General features: G+C 35.9%; 1 protein-coding gene across 2 annotated transcripts in view; it reads right to left on the bottom strand.

The window, feature by feature from the left end:
- Positions 1-16,800, bottom strand: part of LOC109338653 (BEACH domain-containing protein C2-like) — a 40,237-nt gene extending 23,437 nt beyond the window's left edge. The window contains exons 1-10 of one of the 2 annotated variants that reach the window (XM_019575934.1): positions 16,652-16,800; positions 14,081-16,183; positions 12,158-12,945; positions 10,099-10,794; positions 9,264-9,398; positions 8,414-8,518; positions 7,020-7,133; positions 5,918-5,994; positions 1,039-1,120; positions 440-766 (exon numbers count right to left, since the gene is read on the bottom strand). In XM_019575934.1, coding sequence (XP_019431479.1) covers positions 440-766; positions 1,039-1,120; positions 5,918-5,994; positions 7,020-7,133; positions 8,414-8,518; positions 9,264-9,398; positions 10,099-10,794; positions 12,158-12,945; positions 14,081-16,124 — 4,368 coding nt within the window. In that variant the 5' untranslated portion in view covers positions 16,125-16,183; positions 16,652-16,800. The remainder of the gene's footprint in view (positions 1-439; positions 767-1,038; positions 1,121-5,917; positions 5,995-7,019; positions 7,134-8,413; positions 8,519-9,263; positions 9,399-10,098; positions 10,795-12,157; positions 12,946-14,080; positions 16,184-16,651) is intronic. The other variant, XM_019575932.1, reaches the window with a different exon arrangement.
- Between the last annotated feature and the right edge of the window lie 6,507 nt (positions 16,801-23,307).

The following is a 23,307-nucleotide window of genomic DNA, read 5'->3' as shown; positions in this document are numbered from 1 at the left end:
GGGGTATACAAATTGAACGAACACTTAACAAGAATGCAAATGAAACTAGTAGCATGGGGAAAAAAGAAAAGAACATCAAATGCTACTAATTAAATCCAATAGGCATGGCAAAAAAATTGGATATTTAAGGGAGGAAATAGAAAGGGATGGTCCAGTGCACGAAGCTCTCACTTAAATGTACACAACCTTACCCCGTAAATGGAGAGGTAGCTTCCAGGAGGGGGGAATAAAAAACAATAGTAATCTTAAATTGTATAATCAATATACAAAAAAAATATTAAAGGCTTACAAATAATATGACAATACACAATCATTGCATGAATTTTGGAGCTATGAACAAACAGCACTGGAAAACAAAACTATTATGCAAAAAGAATGCAAATGATATGTATCTATGACATGTACCACACTAAATACTTTTAAAGTTTTGTATACGTACATCTAGAGAGACTCCCCCAGAGTCGCTAGATGATGATGTGCGATCACCCAAAACTTCTGCCGATTCTCCAATTGTTGACAGTGACGTTGAGTTATTACGGATTGGATAAAAGATAGAAAGGGGAGACGGAGAGCAATCTGTAGCACGTAAAAAATAGGATTGTTTGCTCTGTAACCGTAAATGATCCTCAACAAGCATAAGTATCACAATGGCATTCTCAACTAAAGCCACAGACAGATGAGCAGCATCCTCAGCCTGTGCCTTAGAATCATCTGGAGATAAACCCTCAGCTGCAACACCAGCAGCAGCCACAGCAATAATCTGAGTCTGCAGTAAGCAAAATATAAATGTAGACATACTCCCTGCTTTTCTTTCACTCTTTCCAGCCAAGAACGAGAGATATAAATTATTGCATTTGCACTCATTCTTGTGTGTAGAAATTTTATTTCTGACTGTGTTTAGCCAGCATCGGAATAAATGGAGAACCAAAATAGGCTAACAGGAAAAATAAATTTGGAAGACAAAAAGGACAGCACTATATTGCTGATTGCATAAACAAAACATTATGCAAGGAAAATAAAATAGAAAACAATATGTACCTGAACCTGCAATTCTCTAGCAGCAAAGTCCAGCAAACCACCTAAGAGTCTCCTCTTAAATATCGGCAACGATTCTTCACGCCTTCAAGACAAAATAACCAAAGAAAATGATCATATAAATCATGATTGAAAGAAAAGTAATGTGATACTACGCAAAGAGTTTGTAAAAGTCTTCCCAAAAATTCTTCATAATATTTTTTTCTGCAATAACTAGAATAGGATCATGACAATGTATAGTGAGAGAGAAAAGTTAGTAAATAAAAGACAAAAAAGTGAAGGAGTGTAGTGCAGTCCAGCTGAATAATAGTGTGGAATAACTTTCTCAAAAAACTGCTTATTCATTTCATTAATATTGTCATTTCGCCAACCTATCTCAGACACATTTAATTGTTAGCCTTTAGGTTCTCCACCAATCACTCTTGGATATAGATAGCTACTGCTTTTCATATTTCCCAGTTCCCACAAGTGTCTGCAACTTCAATCCAATCTTAGAAGTTACCATGCTTGAGACTTAAACATGACTGAGTGTGAAACTTTAAATTTTGAAGTTTTTCTTAATATTAAAATAAAATAATCAGATGAGACGGGAAGAGAAGATAAAACTACATAAGAGTATGTTCTGTTTCATTTGAACCGCCTCCTCCTCAAATTACATAAGCCTTTTCAAAGTTATTCTTTCATTGCATCTTGCCATACTGGAAATTGTAATGCCTCTTTGGTGTCGGAAGGTTGATTGTGAGCTAACAAAATCCTTGGTACAATGGATTTATCAATACCTAACTTGGATCTAGTGGTCATAGGATGAATACACTGGGGGATAGGAATGGACTGATGAATATTTGGTGTAGAAGGAGATGTGAAAGAATCAGTAGAGGAAGGAATAGATTGAGATGATATAGAGATAGGAGAAGTGGCAGAATCATTGAGATTGCTAGAAGTAGAGGGATTTGGAAGTTTTGAAGTATTAGGAAATTGATCATGATGAGGAGAAATAATGGAAGTGGAAGCTGGTGGTCTGTCAGTATTTGGTGAAGGAGAAGTATGAGGAATAAAGGTATGAGTGATAGAGGAACTAGTATCATTGTGTAAGACTGTAAGGTACTAGGAGGTAAGGTAAAGATGAGTGGTATGATGCAAAAGTAAAAACAAATTTACTGAACAAGACATCCTCTGATAGACATTTGTAACCTTTATGTGTGGAACAATACCCTAAAAAGGTACATTCAGAGAACCTATCAAGTTTATTATTTGCTGTATGGTCTAAGAAAAGGAAAACAATTACATCCAAACACTTAGAAAGGTGTAATCAGGATTGGTACCAAAAAAGTAGACTGTGAAGTGAATGATTGTTTAGAGTAGAGGAAGGTAATCTATTGATTAGATACACTGCAGTGGTAAAGGCATATTCCCAGAAGGATAAGGCACGTAGGCATGTGCTAACAGAGCAAGTCTTGTTTCCACTATATCTATGTTTTCTTACAATTGTCCTTTGCCAATGATGAGTATATGGGCAGAAAAGTCTATGACTCATACCTAAAGGTTTTAGGAGATAAGTGAAAGGTCTAAATTCTGCACTCCAACCAGTTTGAACAGATTTAACAGTTTTATCAAATTGTGTTTGAACCATGATTAGAAAATGTTTGAAAATAGTAAAAGGAACTTTTTTTAGGAGATAAATCAAAGTGTGTCTAGTATGGGCATCAACTATAGAGAAGTAGTACCTGAAACCATTTTCAAAGTGAATGGGTGCAGGCTCCAAAGGTCTAGATACAAAAAATCAAAGGGACTATGGTAAACAATAGAAGAAGCTTGAGAATGTAGTTTATGAGCTTTACTACAAGAGCAAGCAGTGCAGAAATCAAGAGCAGTTTTATTAGGATGAAATATTATGACAACAAGTAATTACATTTTTTAGTTGCTTCATGAACATGAGTATCGCCCTACAATGCCACAAGAAATAAGAAGACAGCTTACTACTACAATTTAGACGAGTCGAAACAGTAGCTGAAACATTGGGCATTAATGTATTTGTAGAAGCATGTGTAGATGTACAAAGATATGAGGAACTTACAAAAAGGTTATGAAAAACATAGGTTCCGTCTAAAGTGAGAGATCCATTAAGTAGTGCACGATTAGAACCAAGTGATTTGACAAAACAATCATTAGAATAAAATTCCAAATAACAAGAATTGTCCTTGGCAAATTGCGAGACACTCATTAGATTTTTGGTTATTGTAGGTACTAGGAGTAAGTAGATTTTGTAAATAAAGAAAAACAATTGGATCAAATGGTGATGAGATATGAGTGTTACCATTAGTAAGTATAGAGCCTTTAGAACCATTACCCGTATAAATGTGTTTTGGGCCAAATTGTTCAGTTCGCTCATGAACTAGAGATGGATCAGATATAAGGTGGTTCGTAGCTCCAGAGTCTAGATACCAGAGTGAAGACATGCCATCATGCACCCCAGTGCTCACGTTCATGGCATATGGATTGGCTACAGTGGTAGGATAATGATCAGGCCTGACTGAATGTGGAGATGTAGAGTGAAGAGCCAAGGAATAAGTGTTTGAACCAAATGAATTAGGACGAACAGTGTAAAAAGGTATTGGTCTTAAAGCCATAGGATGTTGAGAGAAGTCAGGTCCTAGTTGATGTGGCATATAATGACATGATTGAGGCACATAATTCGCATATTGGTGTATTGGTGCACCAAAGGATGACAAATACGTTTGATGATTGGAATAACCATAAGGTGCGTAATAGCAGCACACCACATCATGACCATGACATTGGCACTAATCAGAGAAGTAACTGCTAGGTCATACCTGAAAACAACCACCACCACGATTTACATGTCCACCGCTACGTCCAGAACTTCCACCATGAAAATTGTTGTAAGGATGGGGTGGTATAAACTCAGGTCATGAATTTGAAGAGGATTTGAAATGTGAAGGCACAGAAGCAAATGTGATTAGTATAGAAACACATTGGGGAGATTCTGGAGATGATGGAGTTGCTGCTACATTAGCTGATAGGGTATAAACTACATTGGGTAACAGCACTAGATGAATAACAATGGGGTGAATGTTAATAGCCTGTTCTGTTCTGTAAAGTGGCTAGTTAAGATAGCTGACAGTTTTGTGTTGCCAGCTATCCTAGGCTAGGCGCCATGTGCCTTGACATTTATATAAATAGATTTGTCACCTTTTGTATCATCAACAAGTATGAATTCAATAAAAATAGAGAACTTTTACGAAACAGTTACATTTAGATTCTCTTTGATTTTACAGTTTCCCTTGGCATTTCCTACTTCAAGTTGTATCTTCTCATATGGCATCAATTGCTGCCATGGCTACGCCTCTAGTTCTGATCCTCATACGCATTCCTCTCCACCATACACAACTTTTGTTGCACTTGCACCTATTCATGCAGTTTCTTCACATTATCTCTTACAATTCTAATCATGAAACTAACAGAGAAGAATTATCTTACATGGTGTCAATTCATGTTAGTTGTTCTCAAATCCAATAGAGCACTTAGGTTTATTCAATCCTCAGTGATACCACCACAATTCCTAAGTGAATCTAACAAGACTCGACAATGTATCAACCCTGGATTCTCTAGCTGGGAAGAACAAGAACAAATCACGTTCTTGTGGCTATTGAACTCGATTTCTGATTCACTTCAATCTCGTGTGGTTGGATGCACATGTTTGTGACAGTCATGGGACGAACTTCATGCCTTCTGCAATTCACACACTAAATCACGAAGTCGCCAATTACGATCTCAACTACGAACCATCTCACAAGGTGCTAATTCAATTTCAAAGTTTCTTTCAAGAATCAAGGTTTTAATTGATTCTTTGGCCTCCATTGGCTCTTCTATTTCTCTTGTTGAACATATTGGATTGTCTCAATGACAACTTTCAACCAGTGGTTACAACTATTGAGAATCAAGTTGATCCTTACTCTATAAATGATTTGAAACAATTCTTGCTCACCTTTGAGTCCAAATTGTTGAAGAATAGAAACAAATCAATCTTCGATACCATGTAAGAAGATAGAACTCGAAGTAGGAAATGCTCAAAGAGACTGGAAAAATCAAAGAAAATCTAGATGTAACAGTTTTCTATTTTATTGAATTCATAATTGTTGAAGTTACAAAAGGTGACTCGTCTACTTATATATATGTCAAGGCACGTAGCTCCAAGCCTGTGATAGCCGGCAATGCATAACTGCTAGTTATCTTAACTAACCACTTAACAAAACAATATAGGCTATTAACACTCACCCTGCTATTATTCAGCTAGTGCTATTCTTCAATAGAATGTAGTAATTCACACTCTAAAGTAAACTAAGGAGCTCCTTAAAAGGGTTTAGTTTATGAAGCCAAAGGTGATACTCAAATAGTTGGATATTCAAATGTTGAATGTGCATTTCATATCATGTAAATAGGGTTTTAGTATCTTCTAGATTGAATTTGTAATTATTACACTAAATCCTATATAAAGGAGCCTCTATTGTGTGATTAAGACACACGGATATCATCATGTCTCTATTTTCTCTCATTTTTAAAGAAGTCTCAAGACTAAAAAAGAGTGATTGAAAATTTTGTTGTTCCTTTGCAACCCTACACACCAAAGAACAAGAGCAAAGTACCGCCACAAGAACTTGGCATCTATAAAAGAGACAAAACCCCTAAAAGCCAAAATTCGGTGGCATTGTGGTCACTACCACAGCATGTGATGGCCTCACAACTATGCATTCATACTAAGAAATAGTGTAGTGTTGAGTACATAAACAACGTTAAATTGCATCAAGTGACAAAGAATTGGGGAAGGAAAAGTTAGGAGAGCTAATAATAGGCACAAAGTTACCTAACTCTCTGTTCTCCCGTGCTAGATCCACCCACAATGGAAAGCCATTCTGCGCTATGAATTGTTCCTTCAATATCCTACACAAATTGAGCAACACTAAGCTGTGTGAATGAACCTGATAAAACCATAAATTGTGCAGGCAAACAAATATGAGCATATAAAGCAAGTTAAAGAATAAAAAGACTAATAGGCAAGCTAGTAATACAAGTAAAATTCCAGAAGACAGATATTACAAAACAAGTAAGATATACCACAGCATTTTAGCAGTAACTGCTGCCCCTTATAGAAAATACAGGTCAAGCTACCACTATGTAAAAAACATTATAACCTAATATCTTGCTAGTCCATGCATAGATACTCAGCTCGAGGATTTAGTAAACATTCCAAAATTGCTTTCTTAATTACATGGTTTAAGATGAGTGGGGCTATTGGTTTGGCACTCTCAAAACCTATTTACACTCCTCATTAACCAATCATAATTTTGTAAAATAGAAAACTAAAAATATGATTGGTTAGTTGAGAGTGTGAATAGGCAATTTAGAGGATAGTAGCCCCATCCAATCATGTTATTATTTATTAAACAAGACAGCTCTATTACATTTTTCAGCCTCTTTGACTCACAAATTTCATTTGGTTTCTTTGTTTAGGACACATAGTGCCAACTCCCCTCCCGCTAAGTAGTATTGTTTCTTTCCTATTGAATAAAATTCCCTTATTCAAAAGGAAAAAAAGAACTACCTTCTGTGTATCTGCAAGCCTAATGAAACTCAACAACAACCACTAACCCTTATCTCATATTGTGCGGTCATCTATCTGGATCCATTGAACCGATCAGGCTCAAAAAATAAAACCTTATGAAACTTCAGTGAACCAAAAGTTATTTGTAAATTTATTTCAGGTTGAGTCTGGTATAATATTCAAAATTCATAAATTACAACTCCAGCAGAAGAAACAAAGAACTAATACATTAAATGAAAGGAAACAAAATATTGCATGTGTTGAGTGTCGTCAGACACATCACAAAGGTGCATCATGGGCAAGAATTGGCAATGACATGAAGTAGGTCCAAAAGAGAGAAAGTAAATAATTTTATAATTTCAACCTTCCATCCATCCTTTTGGCGCATTGAATTTTCTAGCATGATAAAAAGGAAGTTATGTATAAGGTCCTCTATGTCCCCTACACTTGTCGAATCAGATGATTTGCTTGGACCCATCTGTTAAACCAAGGTACAGGAGTAGCACAGTTAAAAAAATGCACAAGAATTACACCCATAAAATAGTACCTTGACAAAGACTTTCAAAATTATACATGCACGTATAGTCAAAATCGTTTTTGGTAAGTATCTAAGGAAGTCTAACTTCTTTGAACCTAAAAATAAATTATTAGCACTTTAAATTTTTGAAACAACCAATATTAAGATTTAATTTTTATTTTCATTACATTGAAACCCATTGATTTTGAATTCCCAAAGAACCATGATAGAAAGCAATTAATTAGATAGGAATGGTGGAAACCAAAAGATGATATGATGATTCAGTTTGATACAACAACAAGACTAACCCTCAGTACGTGATGAAAAGAAAAAAAAAATAGTAAATGCAATGATTAAAGTTTATGTGTTAGTATTCTTATGGGAAATTGGACAAATACCCCCTAAACTATATGTCTTTTGCAAATAGGCATCATCACTATAAGTTCTTCCTAGTTAACCATTAAACTGTAACTAATAACTATTGGTGAAATTGATCCTTAACTCTCAATTATGTCATTAGTACTGAACAAATCAAACCCTCCATTTCCACAAATTTAGACCAACTGTATATATTTTTATAAGATTCTTACCCAGAAACAAGAGAAATGCATAGCTTTGGTGACTATGGAGAACACATGGAAGTTATCCCCAATCCTTCCTTTCATCCAAACCTTTGGCCACACAAATTTGTGTTTGGATGAAGGGCTTTTAAATTTTGAAGGAATTAAAATAAACACTTTAAAATGCAGTCCTTCAGTTCCCATCATGTATAGAATATTGAAACTGAAATCTAAGTTGTTGAACAATAGGTAAAATTGCAGCCATGGCAGCAATAGTTGAAGCTATGGTGTGAGGAGACAGGGAGAACAAGAGTGGGAATTTCGAATGATAACAACCGATATGTTCATGGAGATGAAAACGAATAAAATCATTCAAAGAAACAAAAATGAACGGTGGAGATTGTGAAAAAATGTAAGGTTTGACTTGCTTACTGTTAGTGACATAATTGAGAGTTAATAAAAGGCCAGTTTCACCACTGCTTAAAATTTAAGAGTCAATTAGGTAGAATTCACAGTTGATGGTTACTATTTGCAAAAGGAATATAATTTGGGGTAGCTTGTACTCTTGTTCCTTCTTTTCTAAAAACTTTCCTAAAACTATTTGCCCCAATGTGCTTTCTAGATCATCCCTGAGTACAGAATAGGGGAAGGATAAGAACTTTAAGTTTTATATAGTATTACCTCATGGTTTGAGATCAGGAGTTCCAGAATCCATTCAGGCCATTCCTCCATATTTGTCAGACTGCTTCTATTTTCTGGACGACTGCAAGTCAAGAATAGAAGATCCTGGAATCATACACAAACAGGCAGCTCAAAACTATGTGATTTCCTTTCAGAAAGCCACAAAGAAAAATTATATCCAGAAAAAGGCACCAAAACAGAAGAGCTATCCAGTCTCTCAGCATTTTTGCCACTGTCACATGTGCAGAACATCATAGAGAATGTGTTCCAAAACAAATCTTTTAAAAATTGATTATATGACCAATCATTCTTAAAAACAGGGACACGTGCAGTTGATAGAAGCTATGTGCTGATTAATCTCAAGTTATCACCAGTCTTGGCCTGCCTGTGGAGCAACTCTAGTACAAATAAGTGAAGAAATGATCTCTATCTTTTAGCGTCATTTTTAAGATGGTTAATAAGAGAAAACTTAAGCCCCCTCCCATTCCAACCAAAAAAAGAAAGAAAACCTTGACATTAAGAAATATGAAGATAGAGATTCAAAATGCATAAATTAAGAGAAAAAGATATATGCACTGACAATGGATGAGTTTTATACATTGTCACTGTGTCATCCCCCATTCATATTTAATCATCATTGATTATTCAAAAAAATAATCCAAATAAATGGTGGATGATATAGTGATTGTGTATAAATCTTTACACTGATAGTGCATAGATATTACACTCTAAAATCAAATACATAAATCAAGCAAGTGTAAAATGCGTGATATTGAAAAACCTCACAGTAAAAATTAAATATAATGTAAAAATACTACATGCATAAGGTAGAAAATGAGAACGCTGATACCTGTAACGCTCTGCTCTGCAGAGACCTAGGCGCAAATGGAAGGGAATGCAAAAGCACCAATAGCAACTGTGAATGTTCAAAGAGATGGCCAGAATCATAGAAGTTCAGCTCATCCTCTATTGAAGAGGCATTGATCTATAGTAAAAGGAAAGGAGACCAAAAAAACATTGAAAAAGAAAACATCAGTCAATCAGGACAGAATTTCCACTGCAACAACTTGATCAGCTAATGACATTTTTTCAAGTGGTTTTCATAGACAATGGAAGGGGTTTCAAGGATTTGCTTTATTGTTTTGCTTTAGTAATTAGATGAAATTTGTCATTTTATACTGGAGCATTTTCTTCTATTTTCAATTATTTTTTCTTCCATATTGAGAAAAAAAATACAGATCAGTATGTACTAAAAATGATCGAGAAAATTGCATGGGCGCTAACATAAAATTGGCAACTGAAATGTGAGAACAAGACAGTAGCATATGAACAGTGTCATACATCATTGAAATGCCATATGGACTGAACAGATTCAGTAACTTATACCATTAAGGGGGGAAACTACAATTTTTCCTCATTCTTACAGGTAAAAACATGTTCATATCCTTAAATCTCTACACACGTATGCACATAAACTTTAAGAATAAAAACCTATTAAACTTACATACCAAAAAATAACAAACTTATACAAATAAAACATGGCAATGACATTAGATGTAGCAATTTCATTGTATAATAAATATACAAGGAAAAGTCACTTGATATTTTTCTAATGGTATAAGAATAACCACTAATATGCCTTGTTTCCAATGGAGTAGGGGTAAGGTGAAGGGAGTATTTCATACCGAGGCAGCCAAAAGAGCTGTGTAAACATTATTAGTCATAAGCCTGTTGGGTGCTGCTTGGAAAGCCTTCTGTAACGCATAAAGAAGAAGAGAAACCTTATCATCAAACATTGTACCACCTCCGTCGTGCAGTCCAACACCCAAAAGGTTGCTTGTTGTATCAGGACCATCACGGGAACCAAACCTCAGATGCCCAGAAGCTACTAAAGCACCTAAGAGACCTATGATCCCAACAACAATGCCATCACTTTTATCAACATTGTAAACATTTTTTCTAGCACTGTCAGCACTAATGTTTAGACTTATGCCTCCCAAATTCTTGACAGGTGGAGTTTCGGAGGTAAATGACATCCTATTCACAGAAGGAGAACTAAGATCACAGTTACTCTCACAATCAACAGATTGAGAACCTTGGTCATTGTCTTGTAAGATGGCTTCACTTTTCTCCTCTGACCCTCCATCATCCCGACATCTTTCTATGATTTCACTGCTCCCATCAATCTCAGTTTTTTTAAGTTCAGAACACTTTGACATCGATTCCATGACATCACTATCTCCAGCTTTAGCTTCCCTTTGGAGAAGAACAAGAAGAGTTTCTATCCCACCACATGCAAGGAATGCTTCTGCAAGTGTGTGAGCTCTGGCTGTATTTGGCTGCACTACCAACCTGTAGAAGAGATGCAACGTCCTAGCAATCTGAAAAATGGAGTAAATAATGAGTACAACTTTCTTTACATAACAGATAGCTATAATTAAAAATGAAACCAAACATTTGAACTTCATGTTAGCTTTTTGATATTTACAAATAAACCACTTAAGGTGAACTAGTGATAACCAGAAGCAAAATATGTGGATCACTTGTGTTCAATCTAAAACAATATACAGCAGAATATAAAATCAGTAACCCACAGTTTCTGCTACTTTCCTTATTCAGCAAGGAAGGTATTTTACTAGTTAAATAGGGCTTAGTTTTGGGGCAATAACTATGCATATGTGCCAAATACCCCAACACAACTGTTGGGGTCTCCCCTCACATAAAACATCAAGTGTTGCACAAGATAGACGCTCTAGGTATGTTAACTATAATGCATAATCAGCACTACTCTAATAAGGTAAAAGAAACTATTAGGTTTGAGAATGGACAGGACCATCTCAACCTGAAGGCCAGATACGACCCCAATGTTAACTCAAGGAGGGAGGACTGCCCACATCATTATAAAGGGTGCTTTGCCCATGCAGATGGCGATTGGACCCAGACCCAATGGGTAGCACAAAAATACCCACAAGGGTAGGGATTTTACCCATTAAATGGGGACAAAAATCTATGGGGATGGTTACTATACTACCTAACTCCTCCTATACCCACATACTAATAGTATATATATCATTGCTCTTCCTTAGTTACACATCTCCATTCCATTGTGTCCACCTCTCCACTCCTATCCACTCCACAATCACCATCATCTCCATTCCATGGTAATAATTTTGAAATAACTAAGGATGACAAGAAAAGAAACATATTGGTTGTCTACGACCACTTCAAGAATATAAAATTATTAATAAAGAAGAAAACAAAAAGAGAGAGGCTTTCTCAATATAAGAATTTATTAAGATAAAAGTTGTAGAGTATACAAAAGAAAAGGGAAAAGGTACAAACAATTACAAGAGAACCCCGTTGAAAACAATAAATTTAAAGTAAACCCTCTAGCATGTCAATAACCTAAAAAGAATTCCTTAAAGAACCAAACCATTACCTGAACACCAAATGGAAGCAAGATGCATCTGTCATAATATAAAGAAATACTGGGTTTCTAAATGACAACCTTTTAGGATGTGAAAACTCAATTGATTGCATAAAACAAGAAGTTATCAAGCAATTGGAGACCACGTGAGAACCACGGAAATGTGATTCATAAATATTTCATTATAATAAATATCAACTTTATAATGTTATTTCATTTTTTATTCATGTTAGCATCTTTCCTAAGAATCTTTTTTTGTTGTCCTTCAGAAGAAGAAAGAGAGAGAGAAAATAAAAGCATTCCATCTCACTACTTACCTGATTGGGTTGTGGACAGTCAACCATGAAGCCAAGTAAACATCGAATATCATCTGAGGCAACTAATGGAGATGCTGCTACTATTAGAAGTTCAATTACCACTAATAGCTCATCAACTAAAGCATTGACTTCACCCACTGGTCTTGTTGCCCCCGTTAGAGAAAAGGTATTTACTGAATCCTTTTCAGGAACAGTCCAATAGTATCTTCTGCAGCCATCTATAAGCATCTGAATAGCATTAGCATCTCGCATCACTGTCGACTCAGTGAAAACCATGTCAGCAAGTGATGATAGAAGCTTCTTTTGTATTCCATAACTACATAAACTCCAAATTTTTAAATCTAATAGCAGTGTAGTGAAGAGCTGCACTTTAAGCATATGATTGATCTTCTGAGATTGACAAAGTGAGACAACCGCTGCAACAAGTTCCTCATCCCTTACACCATCATGCGTTCCAACATCAAGTGAAGATAGAGTTTGAAGAAGATAATTCAAAATTTTTGAAAGAACCTCGGGCCCTCTGCCACGAGACAACTCTTCGTTGTTCCTTGGATGTTGAATTGCCACGGATATAATTCGGAATATAGGACCAGCGAGACATGTGGTAGCTGCAGCCACAGAAAAAGTCCCTTGTTGTGGTTCCAAAGTTTCCTCATGTACATTGCTTACTGCCAAGGGAAGCAAAGACAATGGACCACCATAAGCCAATGCCCACAAAGTATCCACAGGTCTCATTCGTGTAGCAACATGGACTTGCCCAAGAACCTCAGCTGGACGCCGAAGCATTCCTGAATCATGATAAGGAGACCATAATCAGAATAGACAACAATGCAACATATTTTAAAAAATTGATGCAAAAAATGAATTTTATCATGTTGTGGTAGTAAATATATGTAATCATTCATTAACCCTCTATTTACTGAATATTTCACAAGATCAAATCATCTGTGATCCAACGAATGGTTTGGTGGTATCTTCAATTAAAAGTGGCAGGAGACAAAGAGAACCAGCATTGGTCATGAAACTGTTTAAGACCTGGGAATATTAGCAAGGAAAGAAACTATAAACGAATGGTGCATAAAATGTATCGACTTTGCTTAACTTAGGGGCGCCCGTAAGAGTCAAGACTAAAAGCTATGAAAAGACTAAAGAAAGTGAATACAATTAAATCAAGCACAGACAATACAAAATCCTCACAAGACAGCTGTATCATACCTCGCAAGCTAGTCTTATCATTAAGAAATTCCATAACTTCACTAACTCCTTAATTCAAATATCATACATTGCAAAACATTTTCTATGTCCACAGCCATTATTGTCTACATAAAGATGAAGTTTTGTTGGCCACTTTTGTGTGCTTGCAAGAAAAGGCAACTTAGTTTCATTTCTGCACATGGATAACTGAACTTAATGCTAGTTCTTAATTGTTCTATCCGTCAATCTCATAAATTAAAATACAAATAGTTGTTGAGTTATATATTGTAAGAACAACTGAGAAAAATCCTGCAGTTTACAAAAGAACAGAGAATGATACTGGAAAGCATACAATTAATAAGCAAACAAATAGTTTTCACTTTTCACGATTTGAGAAAGAACAATCCACGTGGTACTTAAAAAAGGTTCCAGCCCAAAAAGTTATACAAAAATTTCTAGTTCCCTCATAAATCTACCAACAAACCTTTGAAATGTCATTTATCAAAATTCAGAAACCATTAAAAAGGGTGGTCTGGTGCACGAGGGTCCCACTTAGCATGATCTGGGGAGGATAGAGTACGTAGCCTTACCCTACTAGGTATGAGGTCACTAAGCAACCTTACCATTGCACTAAGACATGAACCTTTCTGCATGAAAAAACAATATGCACTTGCCATAGCATGAAAGTCTATTTATTACCATAAAATCAACAGAGATAAATTATCTGACCTGAAGCACCAGAAGGAGAAGCGTCTGGACAGAAACGCCCATTGAGCAAGCTGGGATGATAGAGCAGGTGAATGAAACCTGCAATTTCCGCATCCAAAAGAACACTTTCCTCTGCTTTGCTCTGCACATGAGCATTTGTTGCAAGCCAAGGTATCCCTGCTGCATTACCAAAAGAAGGCACTATATCCCCTCCTCTAGAAGCCAATCGAGACATCTTTTCAAGACCAATTGGTTCCTTGAAGATGTAAACAGGGCCCATCTCAGCAAACAAAGGGCATTGACGACGACGGCGTTGCAAACCAGCCATAGTCGCAGGTGGGTTAGTTCCTATGCAGCAAAATGCAAGGGGTTTGGAAATCCTAGGAAACTCAAAAGGACGACTCTCATATAAAGATCCATCTACGTATAACCTAACTTCACTTTCTACATTTCCCATGACTCCATGCTTGCCAATATGTTCAACACCAATGAAGTACCAGCATTGCGGTTTGAATGCATATGTAAAATGCAAAGCAGATCTCTTTCCCTTTCCAGTACCAATTTCAACAACCAAAAATTGAGCATGAAAATAAGCCTCTATACCCTGATTATCAGCAGATAAAAAACTGAATAGCCGTGGCATGTGTGCTGTACCTTCACCAGCAAGTGCACTAGCTGCTGCAGCAGCTGACATAGCTGATGATTTACCTGATTTAGCCGCTGCAGCTGCAGCAATTGCAGCAGCAACTGTAGCTGTGTTTAATGCGTCTGCAAATGATTCAATGTATATCCAAGTTGCAAATGCATACCCATTGATAAACGGCCAACGACTATCACCTGGACCAAGCAAACCAGAACTTTCACCATCGAACTCAAAGGTGCAAGCTGGTCCCCTTGACTCCTTTTCACTAACTGCTTTCTCCATTGAAAGCAATAATTGTGGAGCCCAAATTGTGGTAAGTGTTCTTGTAATAACTTGGAACCATCTATGGAGATCACTAACACTAAGAGAATGCCCAGCCAAGTATTGTATGCAGTGGCACAAAGGAGTTCCATCCCACCTTATTTGCCCATTTAAGCCAACATCCACGATAAAGATTTTTTCTGCTGTTCTCAACAGTACTTCTAACAGACCAGCCATTGAACACATTGCTCTGTTTCTAGTGCAAGCACGTAATATGGCAAGTAGCCCCCTTACCATTCGTGTCCTAGGTGACATGACAATTTTAGTGTCACCTGCGTAAGGAAGCCAAGGAATAATTTCACCTGCCACAATGGCAGCCCGAGAGTTTAGCATTACACTAGGAGGATTCTTATCACCATCCTCTTCAAAACTTTCAACACCACCCATTGTTCCAAGAAGGGAATCTACTATTGAGAAAGCCACGCTATCCATTGTTTCACCACTCCCAAAAATTTCTACACCACTTGCAATATTCTTCAGCTTCTCCATAGCTTCAGGTTTCCCCATGATAGCAGAATCAACTAAATGCAGTAATTCTGGAGACCCACTTGTCATAGCAACTTTTGGCTTAGGCTTTTGTGGAGAACTAACAGGAGAGTATCTAGGTGAATCAAAGACAACTGATGATGAGGCAGACTGCTCGTTTGCAAAATGCCCCTCTAACCCAGGGCTATATGGAAGATGATCATGTTGCATGTCAGAAACTGGGGAGGAACTATCCTCTTCCGAGTACATCCCAGATGAATCCTGAACATCCTCTGTATGTTCGCCAAATTGGTGTTGTACATTATGTAAACCTGAAAATTGGTTTGAAGCCACATATTCATTATTCTGCTCTTGATCTTTCAAAGACACTTGCTCCAACTGGTCCTCATGCATAACTGAGTTTACAGAATCAATTCCATGTCTTTCCAATTGTATCCTTTCATCTTCATGTTCATCCCCAATGCCGCTGCCAACACTTACATTTTCCTTTTGAGGACTTTCAACAAGTTCTTTCACAACACTATCTACTACTTTATGACTATCCGATTCATTACCATGTAACTTGTTACTATTAGCAGATATTTTTGTCTCCTTCGTTTCTTCATCTTCATCCATTATACTATTTCTGAAGAAGTTAGCAAATATTCATTCAAATAACAAAAACCTTCATCCACCTGCAAATAGCAAAAATTAATAAATTCTCAACAACAAAAAAGTCAACAACGATTATAAGATATAATATCATGCATAACGCCATGTATGACGAATGCACACATGCATTTCGCTAAGGAATTAACTACATTAACGGTGAAAACATCAAATTACTACTAAAAACAACATCAACGCAAATTTTCTCAAAAATCTCGAACAAAAAAGTTTTTAAAAGTGATTTGACTAAAGACGTAATAATTCTTAAATCTACCACAGCTGGAATCAGTTGAAACATTCAAAATTAATAATCACAAAATCCAGAAAACGGAATCGAATTGTAACGCCTCACATTGCGAAAATAGATCAACGCACCATACATACATTACCTTCATTCATTCATTCAAAACAGGATCACAAACAAGTCAGCATTGCTTCATATACATGAAAAATGAGAAAAATAATGGTTGGAATGAATAGATTCAATACAATACCTTGTTGTTGCAGAAGAATTCACGTTATGATTGAATCGAATTCGATCTAAGCGTGTGAATGGAAATGGAACAGAGAGAAAAAAGAGAAAGCGAAATGGGCGCGAGCGAGAAAGAAGGATTGAAATGAGAAATAGGAAATGGCAATGCAATGCTAAGTCAAATATATATTATGAAATTAATTACTGCAATTTTTTGTTTTAAATATTTATGTCTTTTTTCACAAAGTCAATATATTATCTGGGAGGGGCAGTGTTAGTAACAAAAAGCTCAATATATTATCATTTTGTTATTTTGTAAAGAACAACCTACTTATTTGAATTATTTCTTTAAAAAATTAATGATAATTAAATATAAATTATGTAGGATATAGTAATAGTATAAAATTTTATATATTGTCACGTAAAATTTTTATATATTATCAGTTTATTATTTATTTTTAATAATTGTTGATTTTCTTAACAAAAAAAAATACAAATCAGTAGAAATGATGTATTGATTGTATATAAATATTTATGTTTGAATATTTTGCTCATATACTTGTATACTTAAAATATGAATGATATATATATAATATAATGAGAATATAAAAAGTAGTTCCAGAAAGATCGATACATATTATTTAATGTCGGCTTCATCTGCTTATTATATTTTGCGGATGTGTGCTTTGTCTTATACCAGAAGTCAGCACCTGAAGAAGGAAAAGGATATATTTGGGATTATATAAGTGGGATGCGAGTTCTGTAAAGTAAAGTTATTTTTAATAAAACATTATTAAATTAGGGATGTGGATTGTGTTTATATTTTCACCTTGACATGCCTCATAATATTTTATTTGTTTACTTTGTAGAGTTGAATCTAATCTAATTAATGATGGGAAATTTAACACAATAACAATGTAAACTCTAATAGATTATATGTAGTAGATAATAATTTTCTCAACTTGCTAGAATCCATGAGGAGCAATATCAAATAATGTAGTAAAAAACAAGGGACATATCTCGTCATAACTCTGGACCTTCTCTCTTCCTTTCCTCTTAAACAAATCTTGATGGAAAATTCAACACAATAACAATGTAAACTCTAACAAAGTATATGCATTGGATAATAATTTTCTCAACTTGCTAGAATCTATGAGGAGCAATATCAAATAATACAGTAACACACAAGGGACACCAAAATTTTAACATGGAAAACCTTCCCAAAGTGAGAAGTAAAAACCACGGGCACAAGCCAGTCGTTCAAGCTCCACTATAAACAAAATAGGAATACAAGAGTGTCTCCAAAATACAGCACAAAACGTGCTTAACAACACGGCTTACAATAAAGCAACAAACTTGAAAAATGAAAACAAGAAAAACCAGAAACGCAACTGATGTAATAGCTCGATTTTTACCACCTCGGACGACGTCTCACCGATCCAACCGTTCATATTGAAGTACGATAAGTTGTGAACCTGTTATCCAAATTTCAGCTCGATCCAACGGTGAACGAAGACGCAATCACGATTTTCCCACGGCTGCTCGGAGTTCCTACGGGTTGAGTTTTCTTATCTTCTCTCACACTTTTCAATTGCCTTTTTTTGCCTAAATTGCCTTGACTCCCTTGCCACATCTGACCCCTATCTATTAGATTAAGTGGGACAAGTGGGCTTTGCCCAACTGGGTCTTTCTCCACATAGGAAGAGAGCCCAAACCCAACATATCTCCCCCTTACAACTATGTGGAGAGAATCGCCAAACCGGCAATCTCACAACAAGTTTCAATCCACCTTGTTAAGGCCTTAGTCACCATATCATCACCATTATCATCTGTATGAACCTTACCCAATTCCAACAACCTAGCATCCAAAACATCACGTATTCAATGATACCTCACATCAATGTGTTTGGACCTAGAATGAAAAGTTGAATTCTTCCCAAGATGAATGACACTTTGATTATCACAAAATAACAAGTATTTGTCTTGGACAAAACCAAGCTCCTGCAAGAATTTCTTCACCCAAAGCAACTCTTTGCATGCTTCTGTAATGGCAATGAACTTTGCCTCAGTAGTGGACAATGCAACACATTTTTGCAATCTGGATTGCCATGCTATAGCTCTCCCTGCAAACTTAATCAAGTAATCTAAAGTAGACTTTCTGGAATCAATGTCTCCAGCCATATCAGAATCAGTATAGCTCACAAGAGTAGGTTTATCACCTCTAAAACAAAGCTTCAGACTAGCAGTACCACAAAGATACCTCAAAATCCATTTCACAACATTCCAATGCTCTCTACTTGGATTTGATCAAAATCTACTAACTATACCAACAACATGTGCAATATCTGGTCTTGTACACACCATTGCATACATCAAACTTTCCATAGCAGATGCATAAGGAACTCGTTGCATATCTGATTTTTCAGCTTCTTTTGAAGGACACTGTTTAGCACTCAACTTAAAATGAGTAGCAAGAGGAGTGCTAACTGCCTTAGCATTTTCCATCTGAAACTTCTGTAACACTCTCTTAATATAGTGTTCCTGTGACAGCCAAAGTTTATTTTCTTACCAAGAATCTGCTTAGCAGCTCCCATGTCTTTCATGACAAATAACTTGCCTAGTTGCTTCTTTAACCTGTCAATCATGGAAATATTTTTCCCAATAATAAGCATGTCATCAACATACAATAACAAGATGATAAAATCACCATCAGCAAACTTTCTAATTAAGATACAATGATCAGAAGTAGTCTTCTTATAGCCTTGCTCACACATAACAGACTCAAACTTCTCGTACTATTTGTCGTGGAGCCTGCTTCAAACCATATAGACTCTTTACCAGCCTGCACACATAGTCTTCTTTCTCTTCTACAAGAAAACCATCAGATTATTTCATATAAATCTCTTCCTTCAAATCACCATGAAGGAAAGCAGTTTTTACGTCCATTTGCTCTACCTCTAAATCAAGAGTAGCAGCCAAACTCAATACAATTCTAATGGATGACATATTCACAACATGAGAAAAATCTCACTAAAATCAGCACCCTTTCTCTGCCTGGAACCTTTAACCATCAATCTAGCTTTATACCTTAGAGATGTAAAATTACTTTCTTGCTTCACCCTATAAATCCACCTGTTTTCCAAAACCTTTTTCCCTTTTGGCAATTTGACCAAATCAAAAGTGTGATTATCATGCAAGGACTTCATTTCCTCTTGCATTGCATCCAACCACTTCTTCTTTTCTTCATTCTTCATGACCTCATGATAATATTCAGGTTCACCTCTGTCTGTCACAACAACATAGTCATCAGAAGGGTACATGGTAGATGGTTTCCTCTACCTATTAGACATCTAAAGTTGAACTTGAGGTGGTTCAAAAGCATCACCAAGATTCTCATCTTGTGACATCTCATGTTCATCTTCACCAATGTCAATGGGAAAATCTAAATCATCTCCAAGCTGTTGATCACCAATATAATCATGTTGCTCACCATTTTGAACATTATTCTCAACTGTATCCAAATCATCCATTTTGAACAATATCAGACAATCTACTATCTTCCTCGGGTGTAGTCTTCTTGATCTTATCAACGTCTTCAATGGTTTGATCTTCCATGAACTTCACATCACGACTTCTAACAACCTTTTTCTCAACGTGATCATATAACCTGTAGCCAAATTCATCTTCACCATAACCGATAAAGATACATTGTCGTGTCTTCGTATCCAACTTGGACCTTTCATCATTTAGAACATGCACAAATGTCTTACAACCGAAGACTCGCAAATGATCATACTTGACATTCTTGCCAAACCAAAAATGCATTGTCGGAGCATTCAGAGCAACCGTAGGACTAAGATTAATAACATGCATTGTCGTGTACAAAGCCCACCCCAAAAATGTTTAGGTAATTTTGCTTCAGAAAGCATACACCTAACTCTTTCACCCAAAGTCATGTTCATCCTCTCCGTTAAGCCATTAAGCTGAGGAGTCTTAGGAGGAGTCTTTTCATGTCTAATACCTTGCTGATTGTAGTAAATGTCAAACAGTCCACAATACTCACCACCATTATCAGTACGAATGCATTTCAGCTTCTTGCTAGAATGTCTCTCAACCAAAACATGGAATTGTTTGAACTTTTCAAGCACTTGCTCCCTTGTCTTCAAAGCATAGACCCAATGATCATCAATAAAAGTAACAAAGTAAAGTGCACAACCAAATGACTTTAGCTTCAATGGACCACAAACATCAGAATGTACCAATTCAAGCAACTCTGACTTCCTTGAAAGGGGATGCTTCTTAAAGGATACTCTGGTCTGCTTACCAGCCATGCAATGAGAACATTTCTCCAACTCTGCACTCTTCAATCCTGGAAGTACATCCTTTTTGGCTAAACAATTCAACTCTTTTTCACTGATATGGCTTAGTCTGTGGTGCCACAAAGAAGCTTCCATATCCATGGCATTCACACTTTTGTTAGCAACGAAAAGTTTTGTCCAATACAGTTTAGAAATTTTCTCCTCTCTGGCCACAGCCAAGTTAGCTCTAGCGAGTTTCCATTTACCAGAACCAAAGTGATTATCATAACCACCATCATCAAGCATATGCACAGATATCAAATTGAAACGAACGTCTAGAGCATGTTTAGCTCCTCTCAACAACAACTGCACTCTCATGTTGGTATGCAAACAAATATCACCAATACCAACTACCTTTGACGCATCGACATTACTCATCTTCAACACTCAAAAATCACCAAAAGTGTAAGATGTGAAGAACTCATTCCTTGGTGTAACATGCAGTGTAGCACCACTACCAATTATCCACATACTTTCATCTGATACAAGATTAACCAAATCACAATCACGAGGAATAATAAGATCATCACAAGTAGCACTAGTAACACGATCATCATCACCATGATTCTTCTCGTTTTTCCTTTCCACAAGTGATAGTTAGTGTCATTCAAACATATCATTCTATGTGTATTTGCCTCCATCATTCAAGCAAGTCAAATAACCTCAAACCCCAAAGAGCTCTGATGCCACTCTGATGGGAAATTCAACACAATAACAATGTAAACTCTAACAGAGTATATGCAGCGGATAATAATTTACCTAATTTGCTACAGTCTATGAGGAGCAATATCAAATAATGCAGTAACACACAAGGGACACCGAAATTTTAACATGGAAAACCTTCCCAGAGTGAGAAGTAAAAACCACGGGCACAAGTCAGTCAATCAAGCTCCATTATAATCAAAATAGGAATACAAGAGTGTATCTAAAATACAGCACAAAACATGTTCAATAATACGGCATACAATAGAGCAACAAACTTGAAAAATGAGAACAAAAAAACCAGAAAAAAACTAGAAACATAGCTGCTGTAACAACTCGATTTCTACCACCTCGGATGTCGTCTCACCAATCTAAATGTTCAGAATGAAGTACTATAAGTTGTGAACCTGCTGTCCAAATTTCAGCCCGATCCAACGGTGAACGAAGACAGAGTTGCGAGTTTCCCACGGCTGCTCGGAGTTCCTAGGGTTGAATTTGTTTATCTTCTCTCACACTTTTCAATTGCCTATTTTTGCCTAAATTACCTTGACTCCCTTTTCCACATCTGACCCCTATCTATTAGATTAAGTAGAATAAGTGGGTTTTGCCTAACTGAGTCTTTCTCCACATAGAAAGGGAGTCCAAACCCAACAATTAATAAAGTAAAATAGCTGTTAAACGATTCAATATGATAATATTAATTTGATTCTCTACTACATGGTCGAATAAAAAAACATATAAGACAGACAAGATGATATATGTCAAAACAAATATCATGATAAGAAAAAACATATGTCAAAACAAACTTGAATATTATGATAAGAAAAACAGATGTGAAAACAAACTTGAATATGGATTTAATATGTATACATTGACAATATAAATGTTTTTTATATTGTCAGCAAATACTCATTATTCATATGTTAGCTATTGTATAAAGAAACAAACAAATCATTAGTCTAGTAATGTAAAATCTCATTAAATTTTAAAAAAAATTAAAATGTCAATGATTCAATTTATGGGACTATAAGTATTGAGAGAGATAAATATATATCGAAAGAGATTAGTTATTTACTCAAATAATACTATAGTACAAAAAAACATAGAAAAAAACATCCAAATCTACCATCTTATAGAATACCCTATATTGGCAAGAAATCCTGAAAAAATGAATGAGAAGATTACATTAAGACATTTATATTAGATTATCTACAATAAAGAACCATCTTGAAAGGAAGAATGTATTTTAGGGATAGAAGGATGGGTATGGATAATATGATGTTACTATATATGAAATTTCATTTAATATAGTGGTTGAATTGTGTTTATCCTCTTTCCAATATTAATACAATAAGTGATCACATCAGAGACTTGTAAATTAATAAAATATTTTCACGTCTATGTGTATTATTTTTAAAATAGTTTCTCACGATTCAACCAAGTATTATTTTCAATGTGGCCTCTATAGTTTCAACTTTTCAAATTAGTAAACGAGACCTATCCAACCAAATACATATATGTTAATTGGGTCTCTCCATGCATGTTGGTTAGAAGAATTATTTTCATAAAGTCTCAGCAGACTTATTAAGTACTCTTTGTCTTCACATTTATAGTCTTC

This window comes from Lupinus angustifolius, unplaced genomic scaffold (assembly GCF_001865875.1).
Source record: "Lupinus angustifolius cultivar Tanjil unplaced genomic scaffold, LupAngTanjil_v1.0 Scaffold_32_84, whole genome shotgun sequence".
Taxonomy (NCBI): domain Eukaryota; kingdom Viridiplantae; phylum Streptophyta; class Magnoliopsida; order Fabales; family Fabaceae; genus Lupinus; species Lupinus angustifolius.
Note: the sequence above shows the minus strand (reverse complement) of the source record. Positions and strands in the feature narration are given on the sequence as shown.